General features: G+C 35.4%; 1 protein-coding gene across 1 annotated transcript; it reads right to left on the bottom strand.

Annotated features, from left to right (window-relative positions):
• Positions 1–2727: 2727 nt before the first annotated feature.
• snx17 (sorting nexin 17) lies at positions 2728–26913 on the bottom strand. Its single transcript, XM_028440033.1, has 15 exons — positions 26205–26913; positions 20001–20075; positions 16354–16471; positions 15021–15085; positions 14753–14863; positions 14132–14222; positions 11423–11510; positions 9521–9590; positions 8267–8359; positions 7923–8126; positions 6193–6321; positions 6007–6084; positions 4460–4531; positions 4335–4376; positions 2728–4229 (listed from the first exon to the last, which is right to left on the bottom strand). The coding sequence occupies exons 1-15, from the start codon at positions 26262–26264 to the stop codon at positions 4110–4112; spliced, it is 1416 nt and encodes a 471-aa protein (XP_028295834.1). The 5' UTR covers positions 26265–26913; the 3' UTR covers positions 2728–4109.
• Between the last annotated feature and the right edge of the window lie 453 nt (positions 26914–27366).

Below are 27366 nucleotides of genomic sequence, written 5' to 3'. Positions count from 1 at the left end.
CAGTCCTAATATGCTGTCATTTTGTTTTTAGAGGGATGAGGATTCGTGTGAAATTTAAGCCCTCTGTGTTTTTACTTGAAATCAGTGACACTATCAGCATGCGAGTGTTTTATTTTTTTAACATGGCTTATATAATAATTGCTATAGAGGGCATACTTTAAAAGCATATAGTCTATTCCTCTTTAATTGTTAGTATGTGTGCTATGTCATTAACTGTCACTGAATATTAGGTTCTGTGACTTAAATGTCTTTTTTGTGATGTATTGTTAAAAAAAAGGAAAAAAAAACGAAAGTGAGTGAGGTTTTTTTTTTTTTTTTTTATTCCCTCGCCCCAGCTTACCAGTTTACTGTGACTTTTCAGAGCATTGAACCCATAGTTCTGTACCGACATCCAGCAAACGGCCATTTTTGTCTTATATGCAGTTTCTCAAAATGCCTTAAGTGAGGATTTTGAAATAAAACATTAGTTTATTTCAATAAATGTTGGGGTGTCTTTCATGTTTCTTACCATCATCTGCACAAGTTGCTACATATTAGCATTAGTCTATACTGATGCATTGCAATTAGGGGTGTGTGCATCCCGATACTAAACAAAACAATATATATCGCAGTGTCAATGAACACAAATGTCACCTACAAAGTGGTATGAAATACAATTTATATAATGTTAACTAACTGTAATCCAAGCATTAATATCATAAATAAGTGATATGTTTATCAAACTGTCAAAGTGTTTATTTTGCTTCCACAACAGATTCTGATAAATTCTTAAAAAAAAAAAAAAAAGTAACAGTATACATTTATAAAAGTGCCCAGTATGTTTTATGATAATAAAGTGCAATCAACTTCCAAGCTAATTCACGTGCCATGTACTGTATATGTTAGCGCAATTAAATGTTTTCTGTTAAAAAAACACTATCAAAAAAATCAACTTGCACATTTTTTGGATCGATACGATAATCGTGCGGTGAAATATCGCGATATAATTTTTTTTTTTTCTTACACTCTTCATTGCAATGCTGCTTTCTGTGATTCTACTTCAAAAAGGATTTCAGCCTTCGGTCAGTGACTTGGTTAACATTTCATTTTTAATGTGCTTTACACAGCGACAGAGAGTGAAGGAGTTTAGGTGAATTATTAACTGAAGTAATTTTAATGAATACAAATGATGGATAATGGCAAAACAAAAGCACTTCAAAATACAAACACTGAAGAAAAGTCCATTAGAAAACTCACAAAATGGCTCCTTGGCTCCTGTTGTTGCTGCTGGCCTGGCTGGAATTTCGTGCCCGGGGCGGCGCCTTGGTTCACAGAAGTGGATCTGGTACCCATATTGGTCGTGGATGCACCAGTATGCCTTGGGCTGTGGATAAACTTGTATTGGGCTTAACGCAGAACTTACAACACAATGGGCCCTATTCTCCGGTCTGGACTTAAGCGCTTTTAAACGCGCCACTCTCTCCTGCGCGTATTCTCCGGTCCATGCTCCTGACACGCCCACCGCACGTAAATCAACCAAAAGCGCTTAGACTGTGAACGAAGGCGGTCTGAAGCCAAAGGAGGCGGACTGGGCCATGATGTCATTATTTTTGGGTTGTCCAGAAATCACAGAACATGGAGTTTTCTTTATGCTTGTAAATGTCATTGAAATCTGTGAAAATGATAACTTTTAATTTGAAACGCCTTCGTTGATAAACAGTAACAGGTTGATTTGATCAGATTACTGCAGGGTGAAGATTGGACACCCAAATTCTGTCTGAGCCACAGTTAAACTCTCTCTTTTTCTCCTCATATTAACGCCAGAATAACGTTTGTTTGCGTGGAAAGCCCGATTTTATTCCAGGTTCAGAAGCGCGTAAGAGGAAAAGAACTCAGGCAGACAGGAGAATACGCAGTGACGGACTTAAGTACAAGGGGAGAATAGCTGCATTTTTGACTTGCGCACAATCGCGCATGGGAGAATAAACTCCAATATGTACAACTGTAGCATCACATTGCAATCTCAACTTAAAATGGTCCAGTCTTCCCCACCCCTTCCAGTGTCCTACCCTGACTCCCTCTCCCCTTACTAATGTGTAACACTGCCCTCTTTTTTATATTCTCCCTTTAATAAAGTGTTTTTTGATGGTTTCAATTATGTAATAAATGATTGCACTTGACCTCCGACACCATGTGCAGACAAGGAAAAAAAAAAAAAAAGCCAAGTCATGATAGCCTCTAAAGCAAGGACCTGAACTCATCCCAGACGTGCTGTTTTTAGGGTTCCTTGTCCGTTAATTTCAGGTACATTTGCACAGCGACAAATATAAAGTTTTAACCATTCTCGTAGAATAAAGTGTTAAAGCGTGGTATGCTAAAGCTTTAGCTCTCACACAGACCTTTTCATTCAATGACAGTGTCTGACCTTCGAAATGTGTCTTTTGAATAAGCGCCATAACACTGTCCCAAACATTAAAATCTTATTGAAGCCCTTGAAGTCATATTTTCTTCTTACTTTGTGTTTTTTTTTTGACATTAATTTTGATTTACATGTATTATTTTTGTTTTTGTGTTTAAAAATAATAAAATCAAATATTTCACATTACATTTCACGTGTATTTAAAAAACGTTTGACTACCTTTGTCGTAGTCCATCCACTGCTCCTTCTTTCAGGGTCTTGGGGGTCCACTGGTGCATCACATGGTCTTCGTAGTCGTACGATAATATAGAAACCGACGACCACACCTCTGTTAACTATCTGAGTTTATTGTGGCAATATAGCAGCAGCTGCAAACAATGCCTTAAAAACTGTGAAATTCAGTCAATGGTGATAATAAAATCAAAAGCTTACTTTAAAAGTGACGTATTTTAAAAAGAAAAAAAGCACTTGAAACTGTAATTTGGCACCTATACACACACTGATAATAAACATTGCAGCTTTACATAGTTGATACTGAGAAACAGACATGATAAAAATGGCTGGTGACGTGGTAGCTTTAGGTTTGCAGCTGTGGCTACGAGTGAGAGAGAGAAAAGCAGTTGATCGGTTGGCACTGATTTGACATTTGGAGGATTTGCTGAGACGCAGCATTGAAAACATTGAGATCTGTCTTGTTTTGTTCACATGCAATAAAATCAACAAGCAAGATTTGTAAACAGCTCATTCGTTCAACTAAAAAAAAAAAGTTCCCTAAATGTATGTAAACATGATGAATGTTGGTCCATTTAACTTTATGTATCTTACAGGCTGGATTACACACGTTATCTAAATGATTACAACAAGCTATGATGATAAAGATGTTATTAGTAGGAATACTTAAACTTGATACAAAATAAAATAAAATAAAATAAAAAAGTGACATTTTAATGCTTATTATTTTGTGCAAAATGCTTTAGTAAACTAATTTGGCATTTATGAGAAACCTTAAAACGTTTGAGAGAAAAAAAAGTTTTTTCACTCAAACAATCATCTCCAACTGTAATACTGTGCAAAAATTAAGGGATCGGCATCGGCGAGTGCAATCTGCTTAACCAAATCAGCGTCTGATGTTAGATCACATTTGAAACAGCCCAAAGGTCACATTTGAATTACAAAATAAAAATTTAAGGCATCTGAAAGCAGCTGAAGGCAGCACGAGTGACGTCTCACACAGACGAGCAAGAGGAGTTGAAAAAACCCAAAAAAAAAAAAAAAACAACTTTTTGGTCGCTCCGCGTCCACAACAGCTTTGGGATCACATTCATTGGATAATTAGGGCGACTGTCGTCCTGCTGTTGTGTGTTCACTAGTGTTAGGTTGGACTAATCAATAAAAAGCCATGCAGCCACTAGGAGGGGGAGGAGGAAGAGGAATCCAGCATTGTTCCAACTTTCTTCATGTGAATGTGCACTGGAATCAAAATGAGCCTTTGGAGTCAAACAACAAAAAAAAATAAAAAAATAAAAATCAGGACACACTCGAAGATTAAACGAAAGCTCGGCGCTCAAAGAGAAGCTACAATTTTGCAGAATGGGACGCTTTGTTTTGTTCCTGCTCGGTTTGGCTCAGCTCAGCTTGTTATTTATTGTTGGTGTCCCAGTCGGTAACAGTGGAATGAAGAAAAAAAAAAAAAAGGGGGGGGGGGCGAGGGTTACAGGTCGTCATCCCCGATTCCCTCAAAAGCATAGTTGCCATGGAAATCGTTGCCGCTGATGTCGTTTGCCGAGTTGGAGGCGCTGATTCCGCGGAGCGACACTGAGCTCAGCTTAGTCTGAAATGAAAAACAAACAGTTTTGTTCAAACTGGAGGCACCGATCCATCACAAACATGTTTGCTGACTCATCACTCGGCTTTGACAGACTTCATAGAAACTCACGGAGAGTTTGGCGACTGGCTCCCGGTTTGTGTCTGGAGAGTCCTGAAAAGTAGGGGAAGAAGAAGAAAAATGATGAGACTCTCCTACAGACGCCCAAAGCAGCAGCAGAAGCTGACATTTCTCACCAGCACTGGGGGAGATTTCACAGTTTGACTGTCAGACCTGTGGATGGAGCCGTTGTGTCGTTTCCTCAGCATCTGGAAAATGACAATTTAGTTCATTGTCACACACGCATTCTATAATGTCATGAAAGACACAAACGATCAAAGCTATATTTAGCTCCTCTGATGATTTTGTGTGATCGCGGAAAACAGACAAAAAAACGGAATTCCCGTTCTGAAGAGGAAAAAGCTAAATCTGACCCGTTGAAATCATGCCAACATGACACAAATTCCTCACATGAATGTTTCGGGACAATATCCCATATTTACACTTTATTCTTAACTGGGGTTCTCAACTTGTCTCACCCTGGGACCCACATTTTGCCACAGCCATTAAATTGCGACCCACTTTTTTTTTTTTTTTTTAGAATGCAAACAACTACATTTAGTTTTTCAAAAATAGCTGTTGAAAACATTGATATATAACCTAAAGATATATATATTCCTGTGCAACATGCATTTCTCAGTATGCCTGTCAAAAGAACATTTTCTTTCAAAATAAAAGTACTGATTGATTTTTCACCAGCTGTCCGTGACTCACTTTTGGGTCCCGACCCACCAGTTGAGAATCACTGGTCTACAGTGTTTGAAACAGAAGTCCAATTCTGCCAATAATCCCGTTCAAAACATCCCGCTACGTGTAACGAATCGAGTAATAATCATGTGATTTTAATGTGTTGTGATAAACAAGCCATCCAGATTATTATGGAAAGTCACTAATACAAAGACACGTTTAGCTGTTGATGAGTTTACCTGGTGACATCATGACCGAAGCATCTACAATCGTGCAAAACGTGAGGGTGATTCCTTGACTGGCGATAATTAAAGTTTATACAAATAATGTTTTGAGACCATATCACACATTTCCATGGTATTTTTCCAGTTTAACGGGCGGACTGAGGGTCTAGCAGTGTGGCTAACGTTACTCTTGTAATCTTATGTGATTTCAGCGTAACAATCCTGTTTACGTAAATCATCAAAAGCAGATAAAATTAGTAACAGTACTTGAATCTTTTCCCCAAATTGACTCTATTAATTATTTGGGAAAGTTGAACAGTTATTAAAGTCATCGAAATATGAAAAAATGATGAAATGGAAAAGTGTAACGCAGTGATTTTTAATCTTTTTCTTTTTTAATTCACAAATTTTCTGTTGAAACCAAAGACTTATTTTTCTATAATATATATATATATTTTTTTACATGTTTGTTATACTGTTACAAATACAGAGTAGCCAAGATTAGAAGAGTGCATTTTGTTTAAACTAGATTTATATTTGAGAAAGTATAGAATGTTTTAATTTGAAAAATTAGTAATTTAAAACAAATTTAAAATATAATTTTAATCAGTAATTTTAAAAATATTTATTATTCCTACATTTTTCAGGCGACCCCATCTTATTTCCAGGCAAACCCACACGGGGTCACAACCCCAAGGTTGAAAAACTTTGGTGTAACGTGACGTGGAAATAAGTCAAATCAGAGGTTGTATAATATTTATTGTAGCACAAACCTTTTTTATGCTGCCTCCAGACTTTTTTACCATTAACTCGTCCACCATGGACTGAAGGCAGATACTCATCATGATGGCCTGTATTTATGAAACACTCATGTTAAAATAGGCAGATATCATTTATGAGGCATAACCTACACAGATTGAATTGAACAGACGGTTTCCAGTACGAGCTCCGTCTCTCACCTGCTGACTGGTGATGGTGACCCACTGCAGCCGATCTTTGCTCATTAAATATTCAAAGGCCAGCTCCAGTTTGACCTCACATTTGGCCGAGCTGCAGGGATTGGCTGTACCGTTGGTCATTGGAACTTGCTGTAAAGAAGAAGAAAAAAAGGTTATTATTATTATTATTAATGATCATTGTGATGTATCAAACCTCTTCAAATTTGTTATGTTTCCAGATAAATTAACTACAATTTGTTCCAGAAAAAAAGATAATGGAATTGAAAAAGCAATTACAGTACAGTAATTAAAAGCTGGTTTGATATGAACCAATTATCACTCAACATTGAAAAATCTAAATGTATAATTTTGAAACCATAAATGAGGTATTTGAAGAAATAAATGTGAGCGTGGTATTGATTAGGGCTGAACGATTTTGGAAAATAATCCAATTGCGATTTTTTTTTCCTTCAATATTGCGATTTAATATGCGATTATTTTTGTATTTTTCAATAAAGACAAGCAATAAATCTGTTTCATAATAAACAATTTCAGATTTTTTTAAACTTTAAATAAATATAAAATATACATTTTAAAGCACAGATTACAACAATAAATAGGAGTGTGACCATATCTCTATACGGCGATATATCGCAATATTTTTCCACATATCAATTATCGATATGCTCCTGCTAAGCATTGATTTTTTTTTAAATTTAATTTGTTTGTTTTTTTCAAAACCTTTTCTGCTTTTTCACTAAAATGTGCAGGTACGTCTTCACAGACATTTTGTCACTGTTGAAGGAACCAGTATATTGTTTACTGGAATATTACACTATAATGGTGTCATTGGTAAGAAAGACCCTATTTTTTGGAGATACTTATTCGTTTACATTGGTATGTTGACACTTATTTACAGAAATGTTGCATTAAAATAGTATCACTGTTCATAATTTATTGTCTTTCAGAGATATGAAATAAAAATTTAATTTTTTCACTTAATCTTTTTTTCTTTTCTTGTTATGTCAGATCATCGTAGATTGATTTCTGACTAATATATCGATAATCGCAGTTTTTTTAACAGCACAGGACAAGACATGACAAGAAAAAAAAGAAAAGAAAAATCGCAGCCTTTGCGATTAGAAAAATCACGTTTTATGATATCGCGATATTGCAAATGCAATTAATCGTTTAGTATTGATACGAAGTTCTAAATAATGTTAAAGGCAACACATAAATCATATAAAAACAAAAATATCAAAAACACTTTGTAAGTTACCGGTATATAAAACAAAACCTATTTATTTACAATTCCTTGTTTACAATTAATTGTACATTGATCAAACCATATATGACGTACTGTTTGAAACACTTTTAAACCAGTGTTAATATTATTTTATTACAGTACAGTACAGTAATTGTAACTAAAAAATGTAATTGACCCCAAACCTGGTGTGTATAATTGAAAAAGGTAATGTGAATGAATGTTATGATTCAACATGCTATATATATATATATATATATATTATATATTTTTATTTGAAGATTTTTTTTTTGTTAGCCCAAAACGAACTGAAACTGATGGTTCAACAATAGCTGGAAATTTTACGCCACCATTCTCACCACCATATTCATATTTGAAAACAACATTCCACATTACGACTCCGTTCTGTCCTTAGCTCATTTCCACAGATGTGAATGTACCAAAGCTCATCCCGTGCTCTGTGGCGCGTGCGCACGCTTCCACTTACAGATGACGTGACTCTCCAGCACCTCATGCGTGTGACCTTGAAGCTTCCCTCCTTCATCTGCTCATTAGGCAGCTTCACGTGGAAGTTGAGCTCATTGTTGCCGGCGCTGACGATGACTTGGCAGCCCTTCTCAGGGAAGTCTGTGATGCAAGGGTCAAACTTAATGTAGCCATAATATTTCAGAGTCTGTCCGAGATGGATGAACTGGGCGAGTGAGCATAAGAAATACAATTAGAATAGAGAACATTTAAAAAAAAAAAAAAACAGGAAAACTTTTTGACTTTAATGGAATAATTCATCGTATTTCCAGGCACAAACTAACTCCATAGGGAATCTTTGTGTACCTCTTTCTTGGAGCCTTTCTCCTGTAATGATTTGAGCTGTCGGTGCTGGTCTTTGTTGACGAGTATCCAACCACGTTCAACGTCAGATACAGTCTGGTGAAGATCAAAGCAACATTTAAAACAGGGGTTCCCAAACTTTATTTTAGGGTCGTGACCCCATTTTGAAATCACAAATTTCTGTCGACCCCAAATACCATTTTTTTTGTGATATAGTGTTACGAGTAGCACTATAGTAATGAAATGCACCAGCTCAGATAATTTAATACTCCTGAATAGTGAAACTATAGAATATAGTTGTTTGAGATTGTGTGTAGTGTTTTAATTAGAAAAAGAATAATTATTTAAAAAACTTACAAAAATATAATTTGTGTTATTAGCTAATTATTTAAATAATTAACAATTTCATTATTTTACAGTATTTTCTTTAAGTGGATTTATATTTTTATAGTTTTTTTAAATTGCGTGTGGTATTTTAATTTGAATTATTATTTTTTATTACAAAATATAATTTGTATTATCATTTAATTTATTCTATGCTGTATTTTCTTTAACTAGATTTATATTTGAGGAAACAAAACTATAGAATGCAGTTTTTTGTAAGATTGCGTGCAGTGTTTTAATTAAAAAAATTTTACTACAAAAATATATTTTTATTATTATTTAATTTTTATACACTGTATTTTCTTAAACTAGATTATATTTCAGGAAGTGAAAGTATATAATACAATTGTTTGAAATTGCATGTGGTGTTTTAAGTTGAAGAAAAAACAATGTTTTTTTTTTTTTAAATTACAAAAATATACTTTTTTATTATCATTTAATTATTTAATTTCTTCTATACTGTATTTTCTTAAACTACATTTATATTTGAGGAAGCAAAACTATAGAACACAGTTTTTTGGGATTGTGTGTGGTGCATTAAGGCATTCTTTTGAAATAAATCATTTAAACCATTTGGATAATACTATTTGTATTACTTGGGCCGATAAATACATTTTTTTTTAAAATCTCTACAAACAAATACACTTGGATACTGGGTCACAAACATGCAGCAGTGCAAGATTCTCATCAGACATTCTTTCCCAGGATTGCATTGATAACAGTGAACAGATTCTGATCTCAGCAGGAACACACAGTGATGCTGAGTAAGCTCATTTCACTATCAGACAATAAAGGAACCATGGAGAAGAGGAGAAACATTTTGAGGATTGCATCGTTAGTGCAAGTTAAAGCTTTTATTCTGAAATGGCTTACCTGTGCATACAGTAAGTTTAGACCCACTCTGTTGTCCATTACATCACTATCATAGGCCATGTCCCAATAGCTGGAGGCAAAAGAAAATATAACTAGTCGATTAATGAGATATTACACACACAAACCATTAGTAACAACCGGAAAATTACACTTATTTCTTCTTGTTCAGGTTTTGTGGTGTAAAAAAATACATTTGTGTTAGATTTAGCTTTGAAACACTCCCTACACACAAAAACATCTCATCCTTCACTGAAATTTTACTGCACAATCGTAAAATGACATTCGCCTAAAAAAATTCCAGCAAGTTTATTTTGTCTTAAAAATGATTGGAATCAAATTGACTGACATATTACAGTTACACACATGTTCCTTAACTTGCGGATAAAATTGGACTAGTTGTGGCAAAGTGGGCTTTGGCCTGAACGTTTTTGTACAAAAACATGTGCACCTTTGGCAAATTGTTTATTATCATCACCAAACTTGCTTCAGTTGATGTCCATACATTAGTTCAATTATTTCTGCTTTTGAAGCCTTCCCTAATGAGAATTGGCTTTATATTTTCTGTAAATCTCTGGGCTTTTTTAGGCGGACTATAGATTTCTGTATTTAAAACGTGATTTATTGTAACTCAGTATCATATATTTCCAAAATTTCACATCATTTGCAACCACTAAGGGTCCTAATTCAATCTGAAAAAAATAAGCCATGTACGTAGGTCATGTAGGTTTGTGATTTTTCTGAAAAAAGAGGTGGTTAGCAGGTTATGGTTTAGTTTATTTAGACTGTTTTCAGAAATAACTCATAAAGACGCATCAAAGCAATCAGCAGACACATCTGAGGAAGACTGACAACTGGAGATCAAAGTAAAGATCCTGACAAAAGTTGTCTGAATAAACAAAAACATTACATATTACATGACATTATACTTTCAGTACAACCAAAAAGCCATCCTCTTAATGCACCCACCCCAACTCCCCCTCCCTTATAAAACTAGAGTAAGCATGATCAACTTTTCAAGAAAAAAAAACCTGCATAGCTGTCGCAAAAGGATTGCACTACATGTAGTGTAAACATAACAGATACGCAGCTAAAAGGGAAGAAAATAAAAAGATTTAGCTGTAAAACACTCCTCATAAACTAAAACAACATATCTTTCACTGGAATTTAAAATGTTAAATATACAGTTGGCAAATAACAAATGAATGCCTCAGCAGAATCCACATCAGCCTTTAATCTCTCAATATATCTGTGAAATTGTGAGATTGTCTGCTTTAATTGCATACGGCTTGCCTTTGACACGTCTGCAAATCAAAAAGACAGCAAGGGAGAGGAAAAACTAGACAGGCGAGCATGCAGCAGTAGGTTTCAGTTCTTTATTATTTGCCTTCTTAAGGTTCAACTGTTATGAAAGCCTCTGCAGTTAATAAACTTCAATCCTCTCTGAATCCTTGTGTGATTTGAATCTGCGACTTTAGGTGGGTGAAACTGTTTTCCCTTTGGTCAAACTGTGTGGTTTCATTCACTCTGACCTCGTCTTCCCCTGGATCTCATACACTGGGGGTCTGTTTTTCCTGCACCTTCCCTTGTTAGTGCTACATTCGTTCCTTCCTCCCTCTCACTGCTGTGAAACTAGGTCAGCAGGACTGAGACTTTCCTTGAGGCTGAAAGTAAACATCCTGTGTACCTCCAGAGTCGGCGGGAGGCAGGGTGACGAAAGAACGGGCACCAGTGGAAGAAGGAAAAGTCAGTGTTGAAAACTTTTTTTTACTTTGGTGACTCCTTCCAGCTCAAATATGGTCAGTTTTTCACACTTTTTACACAATAAAAAAAATTAAAAACCAAAGTTTGCATTTGTTATTTTGTCAGATGTTTAACATGATTCCATGATTAGTCGGTCAGTACCTTTTCCGTAAGACGATGTGATATTCTAAACTCCGTAGGCTGGTGATTGATACGTAAGGCAGCTCAAACTCCTGCAGCTTCCGCACAACTGGGAGACACACAAAGAGAAGATTAAAGACCATGATGCACCAGTGGAGCTCACATCCCAAGAACACACCTCATCAACATCACAGACTAGAGCAGTGGTTCTCAAACTATTTAGACTGCGACCCCCAAAGTAAAGGTACCAGTGACCGGGGACCCCCACTGTAGCTGAAGGTGGTTTAACACAGACATGAACATTGAAGAACATTCATGAAGAGACATCAAAAAGGGACAATAAGGGGGAGAGATTTTTGGGGTCCATCCATAAAGTCACCAAAATGATGGTCCATTGTTCTATGAATCTGTGAAAACCATATTTATCTATTTATCTGAATAATATCTACTGTTATCCAGGAAGTTTATTATTACCATAGTGTATATATAGTCATTATAAAGATGTAAATCCTTGTTTGAATCAGAAATAAAATGAGTTAAAGGGGAGCAAAAATGGTGGAGAAGGTGGTGAAACGCGATTTCAAAAATCACAGAAATTGGTTAAAAGTTGCAAATTAGAGTGGGCAAAAACGGACAGAAAATGTGGTAAAAAGGGTTCAAAGTGTCAATATTGGCTTAAAAGTGTCAGAAATGGCAGGAAGGGGGGTTGGGGTAATCTAATTTAAAAAGTAGGCACATTTGGTTTAAATTGACATAACGGGCATGACAAATTGTGAACGTGGTTAAATTGGCAAAAAAAAAAATCAGCATGAAATATGGTAAAAAGAAATTTAGTGACAAAAATGGGTCAACATATGCAACCGTAGGTGGAAAAAGTGGTAGAAATGGTTAATAAGTGCCAAAAAATGTCTTGAAAGTGGAAAACGTGCAAAAAAAAAAAGGCATTGAAATTTGATGTAGAAGTGGCAAATATGAGACTAATACAGCAAAAATACATTAAAAGGAGCAAAAACAGAGCAAGAAAAACTGATGAAGAGGTTAAAATGTGGCAAGTTTGAAACAGTTGCAGAAAAAAAGTAAACATTTGCAAAAATCAGCTCAAATTGTTAAAAAATTATACTTAGATTGGGGTTCTGACCCCAAGGTTGAGAACCCCTGGACTAGAGGACAAACTCTGAGTTAGCCCCAGTAGAGTCAAATGTAGTTCTCTGTGTGTTGAAATGTTACAGAAAAGATAATGGGCTTTTGTGTCCATCATCTGCTGCAGCTTCACTGCGGTTTGTCGCCTCAGGAGAGTGAAGCGGATCTCGAGTCTGAACTGCCGACGCTGCATGTTTTTGCTGCTCGGGAATCAATTGACAACCTTTCAGATGAGTGCGCAGAGCGTTGATTGGCTGTGCAGTTTCTAAGGTTGAGGTTATTGTTTAACAGAGTGATGTTCTGTTGGGTTTAAGCTTTGGCCCTGGCCTTTCTAAGTCGAGTTTTTATATTTGTACAATTTCCTCCCACACATAAGCTAGCATTGCATAATCACTTGAGAGAATTTACAATAAATATACGTAAAAAAACAATGATTAATAGAGCTTTAGGGAAACATAGTAGCAGTACTTTCAAAGAAAACTGTCCTCGTCTCCCCACAAGAAATCAGCTTAGTTTACTCCACGAGCAGCTGTGTTGCTGAGTCATGTCTACGTTCTACGACATTAAAAACTTCTCCTTCAGTCTAGACAATTTATCTGAATCCAACAGTGGGCAAAAGAGTAAGGCCTGGAATATTCACACATTCCTCACAGTTCACCAGGATTTACTTTCAGACTCGGTGTGGGAGGAAGGGGGGAGGATTTTTTCGGACGGAGAAGAGACAGCACAGCAGGGATGTAACGCTAGAACTTGGTAAACAGCCGTTTCACTGGGCATCACTAGGTTAAATGACGTCTTCAATTCCACTATGGTGACGCAGTAGAGTAGAAAAGGCTTTATTTCATGAGTGTCCAGCATTTTAAAAAATTCCTTTGAGGCAGGAAACAAAGAAGGGGGACAAGGATCCAATTACAAAGTGCCTTAAAGTTATTACGCCCACAAACTACAATGTATTTAATCACAAAGTAGCATTAAAATGTGTGTCAGACATTCCACTTTGATGCGTCTGTTTAAAATCCCGTGTGGCCAACAGGCGTCCAAAGTCACATTATCACAAAATCGCTTCCACCTGTGTGTGATTTCTTGCCAGTATAAATACAGCTAATCTTGGAGGTCAGCGAAGAAACTGCGTCATGAAAACGACACAGGAAAAGAAACCGATATGTCTGAACAACAGGTTTATGGAAGCATAAGACACTGTTAGGTAAGAAATCGCTATAGTTTTGAAAATCTTGATTAAAACTGTGCCAAATCATGGTCGTCTATGAAAACCGACAGACCGAGCATGATGGGAAATAGCAAAAGCAGCTGGGCCGATCAATGCCGTAATGTACTGAACACATCTGGCCTTTGTGGTTTGTAGTTGCTGTCGAGACGAAGCTCAAGCAATTTGCAAATAAATATATATTTTTATGTATTTATATATATAATAATAATATTTAAGTTATTTTTAAAGCATGTATATCATGAAAATGCCAACACACACACACTGGATTTGTCTTAAAAAGCCTGAGGCCTGGGTTCGGACCCAAGCTCTTTTAGGCCTGACTCAGCATTACTCGTCTTTTCTTTTCAGTGTTTGTTACTTACATGTTAAACTTCCATCCACTCCTTCTCGGACCAAAAAGAGATTGAAATAACCGACCAGGTCGTCTGGGAGGTCGAGCTTTGTTGCTACAGCCTGCAAAGAGAAAGGTAAAATGAGTAAAAAAAAAAAAAAAAAAAAAAAATAGAAAAAAATTTTGGGGAAAAAAGGGGAGAAATGGAAAACAGAAAACAAATAAAAAAAACTAAAGATTAAGACGTATTAAATGCCAATCAGACTGAATTATCATGTGATCTATACAAGATTCCAAAGGTAAACTTACCAATATATCACATAACAAAATACAACTTTCCAAAATTGAAGAGATTACAGTTAATTATTTCAATTTCTATTATGGAATTATGGAAAAACAAAAGAAAAAGTGATTGTTTGTGAACACAAAGCAAACCATACAATCACAGACTGAGCATGTTCGTACAGATAGAGACAAAAAATAAATAAATAGGGTCATCAGTCATCATTTTAAATACCGGTGCATCTAATTTTCTTTATTTTCTTATGTTTGTTGTTAGTAAAATTTACAAATAATTCCCATCAGTATTGCTGTATCCTACAATGGTCACTGTGTACATATCAGCAACAGTTTATAACACTTCAACACTTACATCTAAGACGTCCTCTGTCTGATCTGAAGTCAGAATGTTGACTGTGACCTTCTGACCATTAGAGAGGCAGATGTCCAGAGTCACCTCTTCTGTGGGAATCTGCTGCGTCTCCTGTGGGGGAAAAACAACAACAAAACAAAACACAAAAGTCATTGGGAGATTTTGTGCCACCACAAATAGTAACACTACATCACGCTGCCACATTAACCAGAAGTAATTACTGGTCAAGCAAAGCTGCCACATCAGCATTTCTGGTTCATCTACAGACCTGCTGTGCTTTCCGTAAGAAGCTGTTGAACATCTCACTGCTGCCGAGCAACGGATCCTGACGCACTGCAACAAAAGTTAGGAGAGCAAACCAGATCAGGGTTGGGGTCAATTACAAATGACAGCTACAATTATCAGTATGTTTTCAATTACCTACTTCGTTTACGATTACAGTGACCAGCATTTTTTTTCAATTAAAATTACAATTAATTTTTTTGTCCTCAAAAAATCAATTACAATTATGTTCTCAGTTACTAAAGTTGAATTACAATTCATCACAATTACGGAGCCTGAAATAAATAACCTAATAAAAATGAACCTTCCTCTTGTGTTAGCGTCTCTTATGCTAACAGGTTCTAAATCAGCTGTAAAATACACTAAAAACAAATATCTATCATCTCATTTCTTTCCAATCTATTGATTACATTGTTAGGCGTCCTAATCAATGAAAATATAGGTTTTAATATGCTTTTTAAATGGTAAAATATGGAAAGGCTTGCTATGACACGTGTGTAGAACTGTACATAAAGCTGTAACATGGTTCCCCAGTTTTGCGTTAAAATATAAGTGACAATTTTAATAGAATTATAATGTCAATTACAATTACAAAGTCAATTATCTGAACTGAATTACAATTTAATTAAGATTATGACAGCAACAGATTTTTAAAATTACAATTACAATTATAAATATGCTATAATTGTCAATAATTATCAATTACACAATTACAGATGCATGAAAGAAAATCAAAACAACAAATTAAAAGCTGTATTTTCTCCTCCAGCACAACTTTCATCACAAATACAACTATTAAAAGCCATTTAAAAAAAAGAAAAACATTGTAAACATTTTATTGTTACACCGAGAGACTAAAGTTCAGAGCCACCTGCTCCAGTGGACACACTTTTGTGAACAATGACTCCAAGCCAAAAACAGCCTGTGTGTGCTACACACAGGCGCGCGCGTGTGTGTGTAGGCTATGAGCAAATACACACTCAAACAACGCTTCCTTGTTCTGCTCAAGAGGATTAAAACAAACCATTCAAATTTCTGCCAGTTCCACTTAATCATGTGTGCAAGCAGAGGAAAGAACCTCCCTTAGCTCAGACCTGTGTGTACAGTTTGAATAATATGGTAAAAAAAGTAAATTCTACAGCATGGAATTCAGAATTCAAAATCATTTTAATGCACCTCAACAATTGAACTATGAAAAATATTCAAACCTTTGCCAGTTTTGAAATCCTGAGTGTCTACAATCAAGTGAGATCTTGAGCTTAAAATCAATTTGAAATCTAAAAAAACAAAACATATTGTTTGGAAGAAAAACAACTTACCAGCCTGCATGTATTTCTCCAGCTGCTCTCTCCTCTGCTCCACTTCAGCTGGGGTCAGTGTGAAGATCTTCTTTGGGGGGAATGCAGGCACCACGTTGCTGCCATATTCTTTCTTTATCTGTTGGAGCAAAACCACATGGTAGGAAACACAATAACAAATGCAAGGCAAATCTATTTGTATAGTGCATTTCATATATACGACAATTCTATGTGCTTTACATGATTAAAAAGTGCAACAGAAAAACTCTCAATCATACACAGTAGAGAAAAAGAGTGCCTTTAACTTTGATTTAAAAATATTGGATGCTGACTTCAGCTCTTTTCCACTTCTTTGCAGCATAACAACTAAAAGCAGAGTCACCATTGTGATGGCAAAATTGATTAATTGTATTTACTCATATTTACTCATAGATCTTACTCAACTTAATGCTTTAAGTTGTTACTTTCCATTCCTGTCTTTGTTTTCTTTTCTTCAGAAGGTCAGTTGGCTCACACTCTCAAAACACAGCTCTATCTGAAGGCCAGAGACACACACCCACACACCTGCGCACATGACTATCGCATCTGATACCGGGTGGTGCCATCTTCTCAGGGCAAACTGACCTCCTCCCTGCCTCTTCTTTCTTATCTGTCGGGGGTGGGACAGTCGAACTGTGTAGAAATGTGTGTGTGAAGTGGAACTTTTAGTCAGTCTTGTTTTTTCCACTGGCCGGAGGAAGAATCTTTTTGACCATCCTGCTTTGTACCTTTTTTATTTAGTTTAGAATAAATAATTTTTTACTTCTTCATCAACTCTTCAGTCTGGTTTTCATCATTTAACAACACAGAGTGTTTTTGACAAGTTAAATACAAGGTAACCGTAAATTTAGCCGTAACACCATATTTACTGTGAACTCTGGGCTCCACTATCTGACCTGTGTCCATAGATCTGAGAGACCTGCTGGGTTCATACCTGACTAACATCTCACTGATGTATTCTGGACTAAATTAATTCACATATTTATAGAATAGAATAGAGTTTATTGCCATATGTACAAGTTAAAAAGAACAGATACAATGGAATTCTTGTGCATGTCCCTGAGTCAGATGGAAAAACTTACAAACAACAAATCAGCCAAGACAGTACAACAGTAGAAGTAGCAAAACAAGGGAAAAAACAGAAGTGTACTCTACAAAATGATATATATATACAGTATATAACCTGAGCATATATAGGCTCTACATTATACACCAGCAGCAGAACTTTAAAGTCTATTCTAGTGGCGAAAGCACAAGTGCAAGTGGTATTCTACATTTTTTGAAATTTTTTTTATGAAAAGGCATTTATTCCCTTTTTTATTTTGGGGGGTGAAATTCATTCAGGCTGTTTGAGATGAATCACAGGTTTATTTTAAGCCCAGCGCACGCATGAAGTTTCCACGTGTTGAACACTTGGACACGGACACATCTGGAAGGCTGAATGTCGACTGATTCCAAGTTTACACAGTCTTCCAGCTTCACATTTTCAATCAAATAAAGCAGGGGTGTCAGGGATCCAAATATGGAGATGTTTATCTTAAGTTGGCTGTAGATTTTAGGTGGGAAAATGTGTAAATGAATAATTATTTTTGATCTAGTTTGCACTTCCACATATAAATGAATTATAAAATATGTATGGCACTGATAATATCAAAGCAATAAGAGACGGATATCAGTCGCTGCAGGATCTGGATCAGGATCTTTTGTACAATTTTTATGTAATTTGGGGCAATTTTGGTTAATAATTTGAAGGAAATTGCAGGATTTTGGAGGAAGTTCTTTTCACAATTTCACAATAGAAGTGACTGCCATCATGTGATATAAGCATGAGGACAATGTGAGCCCTGCTCAGATTGTGGAGTTTCATTTAATTTGTGTATTAATTTGGAGATATCTAGCTGAGATATTTTTCAACTGAATTAGTTGGAAATTTACACATTGATTCATGGTTTTTATGACTTTTTTTGGTCGGGACCCCATGTGGAGTCACCTGGAGTTTAAATGGGGTTGCCTAAAATTTCTGAAGAACTAAAATAAATTTTCTTCTTTTAATTAAAACAACGCACAGTATCAAACATCTGTGTTTCTGTACTTTCACTTTGTGAAATATAAATCTGGTTAAACTAAAATGCAGTTAAAAACTCAACACTCGAACATGATCAAAAGCTAATTCTTGATATCAAAATGGAGTCACGATCCAAAAAAGTGTGGGAACCACTGCACTAAATACTGTTTGTTTCCACTTATTTACAAAGTGACATTTTAAATGTGTGTTATGACTCGTTCATTCCATTATTATGCTCTACAGTTGTTTTCTTTCCACAGAATTCAGAGCAAAATGTTGTAGTTGGATAAAAAGGGGGGTACATGGACTCATAAATAAGTGAAAGGGGGTACTTAAGCCCAAAAAGTTTGAGAACCTCTGCTGTAAAGGGCTGGATTTGGCCCCCGGCCATTGAGTTTAACAGGTGTGAACTAAAGGCTGTTAGCTCCAAACTGGGAAAACCTTTAAACTAAGACTGTGCAAACCTGGAATCACACTCCATATGTGGTCAAACCTCTAAATTGCCACATGGTAAAGGTGAACACACACACACACACTCTTCAAATGAAGTGGTAAATATATGTACTTCACATGTGCGTCAGTGCGACTGCAGCAGCTAGGAATACTAATCAGATTTCAATCCACACTGAGCCTGAAATACAGATTTATCCAAGTCTGCTTACACAGACCAAGCTGTGTGTGTTCTTACACTCTGCTGTTGCCAGCCTCGGAATCTCTAAGGGATACGTCCTTGTTAAAGAAATATTAACCCCAGGGAAAACAATGGAAATCAATAAACACATTCAGTATATCTGTGTTTAATAGAGAGAACCGTGTTCCCCAGTAATTACAATCCAGTGCTTTTGGGGGGGGGGGGGGGTCATGCAAATTCCACAGAAAGCCCACCAGGGTTGATGATGCTGAGAAATGTAAGCACGTCTCGCACACACCCTGTTGCCAGGCAACAATAATCATCAGCTTGGATAGCACATACTTGAGAATGGAGATGGTAAAGTCTGCCACTGGCTTGGTTATACAGATTAATGTGTGAAAATTGGACTTTTTTTTTTTTTTTTTTTTTTTTTTAAAAGGACTGACATCTTGTTGACACATTTTACATATTTTTTAATCTTTATAAGCATATTATTATAATTACTATTATTCTTTATTTAACCAGGAGAGTCCCATTAAGATTAGGAATCTATTTTCAAGAGTGTCCTGGAAGCAGTAAGGTTTGAGGAACCAAAGTGATGGCAGGTTATAATTTTTTGTTTATTTTACAGCAGATTTAAGACATGGGTCAAAACTGACCCATTATTATAACAGATGCTAACAGAAAGCTAACACAAGAATAAGGTTATGTTTTATAGGCTCATTTAGTAAATGTAATTGAACTTTAGTAATTGAGAACATGATTGTAATTGACATTCAGGGGGGAAAATGATCATTGTAATTAATTGTAAATGGAAAAAATCCTAGTCAAAGAAATAGAATTGAACATGGATAAATGAAGACGTAAATGTCATTTTAAAACATGCAGTATGAGGTGACATGTCACAGTATGTAGAGTTGATAGAAGCCTCACCTGTTCGTGAAGGCCAAGAAGCTGACTGTAGCGTACCCGGCAGTGCAGCACGCCATTAACGTGGATGTTGTAGGCCTGCACAAATATAAAGGTATGTCAACATAAACAATGGCATAAACAGAAGGGTACTAGGGAACAAAATAAAAAATAAACTGTTCACGTCAATTGTAGAATCACAAATTAACAGAAATATGTTCTCAATCATACAAAATGTTCTTATTTACAGTAAATAAACAACAAAAATGGCTGTTTTTTAATCACATAGGCACTGACTAGTGATAAAAAGGCAGACACAAATAAAACACAGTCTGCCAATGTGGAAAAAAAACAGATCAATTCCCTTGACCTTGAGGATAAAATTCACAGCTGATGGCCTCACAAATATCCAACTCAGTCTTCTTCCATCTCACATTATCCTGCTGTGTGAACTATGACTACGGAGATTTTTGATCCAAAGTGAAAAACGAGAGTCAGATGATGCATTTTTTAGAAACAATATAATGTTTATTTCACAACATACTCAAAACAGAGCAAAAAAAAATAAATAGTCACACTGTTCAAAGAGAATCTGTATATCTGTTTGTCTTCACGTTAACATTGCAGATAGGTGAATGTGTGTCTATATTTGATCTTAGATTCCTTTGGTCTCATGAGGTACAAGGAAACTTGTGAATATGTCGAAGTAGCTGTTAAACGTGTTTGAATGTACAAAGCTCTCCCTGAACTAAATATGTTTGTCTAGTAATCCAGACATACACAGCCCGTGGTCTGATATTGTGCAGCTCCCAAAGTAAATGCTCAAATGCACTTGAAAAACTCACAAAATCAATTAAAAAAACATACCAATGATACTGAAATTACGCAAAATGAAAGAAAAAAAAAAGCGATAAAAAAGATACAAAAATTACACTGAAGACACAAAATGACAAGACAAAATTACTCTAAACACAAACAATGACAACAAAATGTGCAAAATGAAAGAATAATTAAATACATTAAAAAATGCAACAAAAATGACAATAAAGACACACAAAATGACAGAAAAATACACAAAACCACAACAAATACACAAAATTACTTCAAAAACTCATGAAATGACAAAAAAACACACAAAATGACTCCAAACATACACAAATCATTTTGTTCTTTCCTGTATTAATGCTCAGATTGGTCTTTATTTTAAATACTGAGTCATGAATACTGATAATGTGGCCTTCGGCTCAGACAAATATTTTTATGTGGCTCCCACTGTGATAAAAATGTGCCTATTCTCTGTTCTAATCCTTTTAGAGAAAGTTGATTTGTGTTATATTTATAATAATAATAATAACCTTGACCCATACTTTGAAAATTACCATCATCTCAATTGAGTACCTTTTTAAAGCACAGCAATCAATATGTGACAAATAGTCTGTATTTACAGACACACAACATGCTGTGTGTCAGTAAATCCCCTCGGCCTTTTTCCGTTTGCACATTCCACCTGATGGTGGACGGTGCCTTATGCCAACCTCCTGTCGACTCGGGCAGGATTTCTAAAATGTGCTATACTAAACATATATCCAGAATGATTCCTAATCTCAAGTAAATGAGTCACCTTTATTTAAATTTTTACAGCAGTGTTAAAATCTCTTAACCACAGAGCCGTGAAAACACAGCTACACACTGTAAACAGCCTGTGATAGAAAAGAGGAAGGTAAAAGTCTGCAGGATAACAGGAAGTGTGAGCTCAAAATAAGAAATAAAATTCTGGCACAGGAATAAAATGAATCGTACATATAAAAAACTGCAGCTGTGCTAATTCTTTAAATCCTTGTGCAAACTCATCACATTCTGTGGCTGACTGATTCCAAGGTACACGCAGCTCTTCTGTTGGTGTTACAATCAAGCAAAGTCCCTTCCTGTGTGTTGGTTACAGGAAGGTCACTGCACAGAGTAACAGAGTAGACTGAGAGAACGAGCACAACCAAGTAGAAACAAGTCAGCGATGACACATTAAATGATCCATTTGGAAATAGGATTGGTTTCAAGCCAATAAACACTACCGGTAGTTAACTACAGTACTTCTCCATCCTCCAGCCACAGCAGTTTAAGAAAAAATATGTTTAAACACTTAAAAAGTACTGCAGACGTCCGATATATTGTCAAAAGTGCAGCTTTACTGCTGTGACTGTCGTCAAAAGTTAAAAAGCATAGAACAATCCCAAAATGAAAAGTAAATGAGGCTCTGTCATTAGGGCTGGGACAAATTATTATTTTTTAAACGATTAATCTAGCGATTACTTTTTTGATGCATCGATTAATCTAACAATTCATTTTTCCAGTTCGATTCGACTCGATTATCTCCCCATTAATTGACTAAAAGTAATTTATACACGTTGATTTACATTACAAAACATGAATTCCTTAACATTGCATTATATGTTTATTGCTCTTCAACTCAAAATTCCAAAATAAAGTTCAAGTAAGAATATAAAAGTACAAAATAATGCATTCAGAGTCAGAGGGAGCATTAAAAAAATAATTAAAAGGCAGCCTGTCATGGTGTCTTTCCTGAACCAACACAGGTGTGTGTGTGTGTGTGTGCTGCTGCTGCTGCCGCTGATGTCACGGCGGGTGTTTCCTCCTTGTCGCGTCCGGTCACACCGAAGATAAAGGACGACGGTTACAGGAAACAGCTACCTTCGACGAACAAGTGCGTGCCTTCACTGCCTTGCACTTCTGAAACTCGGAGGATTCACTCGCGTTAGTTATTCTCCGGCGCCGCCATCTGTGTTTTGGTTGGACGACACATCGGCGTGCATATTTTGGGTGGACCTATTTGCATTGTCCCGGCCCTATCTGTCATTCAACAATTTCAAGCTTTAACCCAGATTTAAGCAAAAGTGCAACAACAACTTCACAGTAGCTTAAATTTTCTGATTAAGAAATCAGATTACTACATATTTTATATAACATTACAATTAAAAAAATAATAAACTCTTCCCTTAGCATCTCAGCATAGTGCGAATAAAAAATTGAACATGCCTGTGGCACACATATAGCATACTCAAAGGGTAAACAAATGTAAACAAAGAGGGGGCTGGCTCACATCGCTCTACGGTAACCCACAAGGGCGGAACGCGGAAAAAGTATGAAAAAACTGTAGTGGGGAAAAAAAAAAACAACACGAATTTGCAAAATAAGAATTGTTTTTATCTACAAATTTGATAAATCAATTAAATCGATTTTTGCCCAGCCCTAGGTGTAAGTAACAACAACAAAAAAAACTATTTTGGCGATATATAACAATATTTCACAGCGCGATTATCGTATCGATCCAAAAGAAAATGTCCAAATCGATTTTTTAAATCATGTTTTTTTTAACGAAAAAAACAACATTACATTGCACTAACACACAGTATGCATAGCACATAAACGCCCATTCACTAGGTGTCCGTGAACCACATCAGACCTTGTTAAACTACCTCACTCCTCAATGCATTTTAGCATTTTTTAAGAATTTAAAAGAATCAGATACTGTTGTAGAAGCTGAAGTTACACTTTTTGAAACAACGTAATTTGACAGTTTGATAAACGTACCACTTGTTTTTAATGTTGGTGCTTGAATTACAGTTAGTTACCATTTACTTGTTCTCGCAAGTTTTTAAAAAAAAAAAAAAAAAAAAAATTGTATTTCATACCATTTTTTACTTGTAAAGATGAAATATGTAATTATTGATCAATGTATATCATATCGTTTACTATCGGGATATATCTAATCATGACATGCAAATCATGACTCGTATCTCATTGTCGGATTCATGGCAATGCACAGCCCTATTATTCAATAATATGACCTTCTCCTAACTTTGTTTCTCAGGGAATGTTTTTTGAATATCACACTATCTAACCCACATGTGTCAAACAACAGGCCTGAGGGCCAAATCTTGCCCTTTAGACCCATCAATGTGGCCCAAAGGAGAAAGTAAAAAAGAGACAAATTACCAACTAATTTAGTTATTAATTAAACTCCACAATATTTGCAGGGTTCACAGTTTACATATGTGTATGTCACATGAGGGCATGATTGTTAAAGGAGCTCTCAATTTTTCCAAAATCCTGCAAATTTCCTAAAATTATTCCACAAAATGTCCTCAAATTAAATAAAAAAGTTTTATTTTTCATTACACACAAAATGAGTGAAATTTAAAGTGAAGGCACAATAACGTTAAAATTACTTGTAATCCCTGCGGCCCACTTGAGATTAAATGCTCCGTATTTGGCCCTTGAAATAAAATGAGTTTGACACTCATGATACAAATCTTTAGAGCAAATTAATTTCAAATAAAGTCTTGATTGAGGTTTTGTTTATTTACTACATGCAACAAGGACAACTAATGAATGTGAAAGTGAGTAGTCTGCCTCACCAGAATTGATGAGAATGGGACGTCAAAGTGTTAAGTTTATGGAAATATTTTGTAATAAATACAACATCTGGAAAAAATTACAATGCATCCTAAATGTGTTTTGTTTTTTTTTTTTGTTTGTTTTACCCTGAAAATGGAGCAAAAGGTTCTGGAACAGCTATTAAGATTAAGATCTAGGGAATTTGAAACATCTCCAGTAAACAACATTTAAAGTTAATGGAACAACTGTATAAGAAAAAAAGAAAGTGTGAGCCAAAAAGAATCAGAATCAGAATCAGAAGACAGCAAAGTCATGCTGCCGCCATGAAAGAAAGTATTGGTACAACTTTATTAACCTTTCAGTTCAGCTAAGAGGACCAAGTGAAAAGTCTGACTGTAATTTTCCACCAAACAACAAGAAGTATTGCAACATCCCACTTGGCTGAAATGTGACTAAGAATTTCATAGCTGAATCTGGTATTTGAAAGAAAAGCTACTGTTGTTGTTGCAGTGACAGGGTTGAACTGAGGATCCTTCAGGTAGCTTTGACACCTGATGGTTATGCAGTTTTTTTTACAACCTTGTTATCACATGGACGGATAATGTAAACTTAACTTAACCAAATGATGGCTCGACAGGGAAAATGTATTATCACCTTTACTAAGGACTTTTGAATATTCATATTAAAGTTGTATTTATAAAAAATCTAAAACCTCTGGCCAGCCAAACATTATTTACATTCAATACATACTGTACATTCCTATGGGACACTGATTGTAAAGTTGTCCATGCTAAAACAAAAGGCTACTTTTCGCAATATTTACCACTGAACCACGTTTAAAAAAGGCATGTGATTTTTTTTTTTTTTTTGTTACTTTTAACCAGATTTACAGCAATAGTTGTGAAATTTGTGATTTTTCCCTCTTCTTAAAATTATTATGTCTATGTTAAATTGAAATGTTAACTATTAAATCTAAATGTTGAATCTGAATCTAAATGTTAAATCTAAATGACAAATGTTAACATTTAGATGCAGGTTTAACATTTAGATATAACATTCAAGATTTACATTTCAACACTTAGATTTAACATGTAGATTTAGATTCAACATTTATATTTCAATGTAACATTTAAATTTAATATTTAGATTTAATATTTAATATTTAAATATTTTTGCACATAAAAGTTTTACGTCAATGTTAAATCTAAATGTGACCAATTAAATCTAAATGTTAAATCTGAATCTAAATGTTTAATCTAAATGGCAAACGTTAACATTTCGAGTTAGGTTTAACAAGATATAACATTTAGATTTAGGTTTAACCTTTAGATTCAACATTTAAGATGTAAATTTAACACTTAGATTAACAATTAAATCTAAATGTTAGATCTAAATGGCAAATGTAAACATTTAGGTTTAGGTTCAACATTTAGATTATTTAACAAGATATAACATTTAGATCTAATTTACATTTAACATTTGCATTTGACATGTAGATTCAGATTTCATATTTAGCATTTAGATTTAACAATTACAATATATATATATATATATTAATAAAGAAAAACCAATTAGAAATTTCACAAATATTGCTGTATATTTGGTCAAATGTGCCATTAAAAAAAAATAAAAAAATACAAACGTTTTTCCTTAAACGTGGTTTGTTACTAAATGTTGCAAAAATAAAAAAAATAAAAAAAAAGTTGCTGTTTATTTTAGCACACGTGCAACTTCTTGACAATCGCCTCGCCATATTCTAACCAGTGACCATCAGATCTACTGCATGAAAACAAATGGGACCAAAAATGTGCTCACCACAAAGGTAGAACCGTTGTCTCCAGTGCGGATCTCCGTCTCAGGTATGGAAAAATGCATGTTAGGTGACAACAGAAGACAAGTTCTGATGGAGATGAAGGCAACCACCAACAGTCTGTCCTCAAAGTCCACTGCAGTGCCTGAGGAAGAGGAGTGGGAGGAGGAGGAGGCTTCTCTTCATCCACGGGTTAGATAGCACAACCAGGCAAAGCAGAGATCGCTTCCTCGATACGTGGACCCACAACTCATGTATCAGCTCGCCTCTTTAAACTTTTCTTTCTTGTGTTGTTAGCGCAGCGGCAGCAGCAGCCATGTTGCAAGGGTTAAGAAATCACACTGACACGGTTGGCGGCATGAAAACACCATTTCCAGTTACTCTCTCAGGTTAATATGAACGTATCCACCGCCTATCTGTGAAGAAACGAGTTCAAACCAGCACAGTCATGGAGGAAGTTTCTGGACACCAAACGGTGCAGTTGCTTCTTTACAACAAGCCAATGAGCACCGCCACACAGCCGCAGACAACCTTCCGATATATACGTGGTCAGTCCTACTTGTTGTAGGTTTTTTTTTTGTTCCCCAGTCTTCTATATTTGCTGGAAAATAGTTGACACAAAAAACTTGAATATTACATATACACAAAACCAGATAGAAATCGTAGAAAAAACGTGCTGGTTTAGCTGCCGTTCACTGTGACCACTGGCCCATCGATGGGCAATGCAACAATTCCTCTGGGTCAGACCATCTTATTCTGAACTAGGGGGTGTTTTCGTATAGATAAAAACACGAATACGTGGTTAAAAGAATTTCAACTTTTTTTCAATTAACGGTAAAGCTGTATAATATAATACAATACAATTTATGTATTGAAAAAATACGAAAATATTTTCAGTCAGATGATGAAAAGTAATGGCTTAAGGCGTATCCCCACCTTTATTTGAAGCGTTCAAGAAACCAAAGCCAAAATCATTACAAAAAAATGAAAAATATGCAACCTAAATGCACAGTTTGCAGTTTTCATTCCCTGTTAATCATTTGTTAAAAATATTATTAATTAAAAAAAACAAAAACAATGATTCATTCCATTTTAAAGAATGCGCTATTTATCGTAAAACATAAAACGATATATTTTAAATAACCACCGTTAATTTCAAGGTGCTTT

Source organism: Gouania willdenowi, chromosome 24 (assembly GCF_900634775.1).
Source record: "Gouania willdenowi chromosome 24, fGouWil2.1, whole genome shotgun sequence".
Taxonomy (NCBI): domain Eukaryota; kingdom Metazoa; phylum Chordata; class Actinopteri; order Blenniiformes; family Gobiesocidae; genus Gouania; species Gouania willdenowi.
This window is presented reverse-complemented; position numbering and strand designations above follow the sequence as displayed.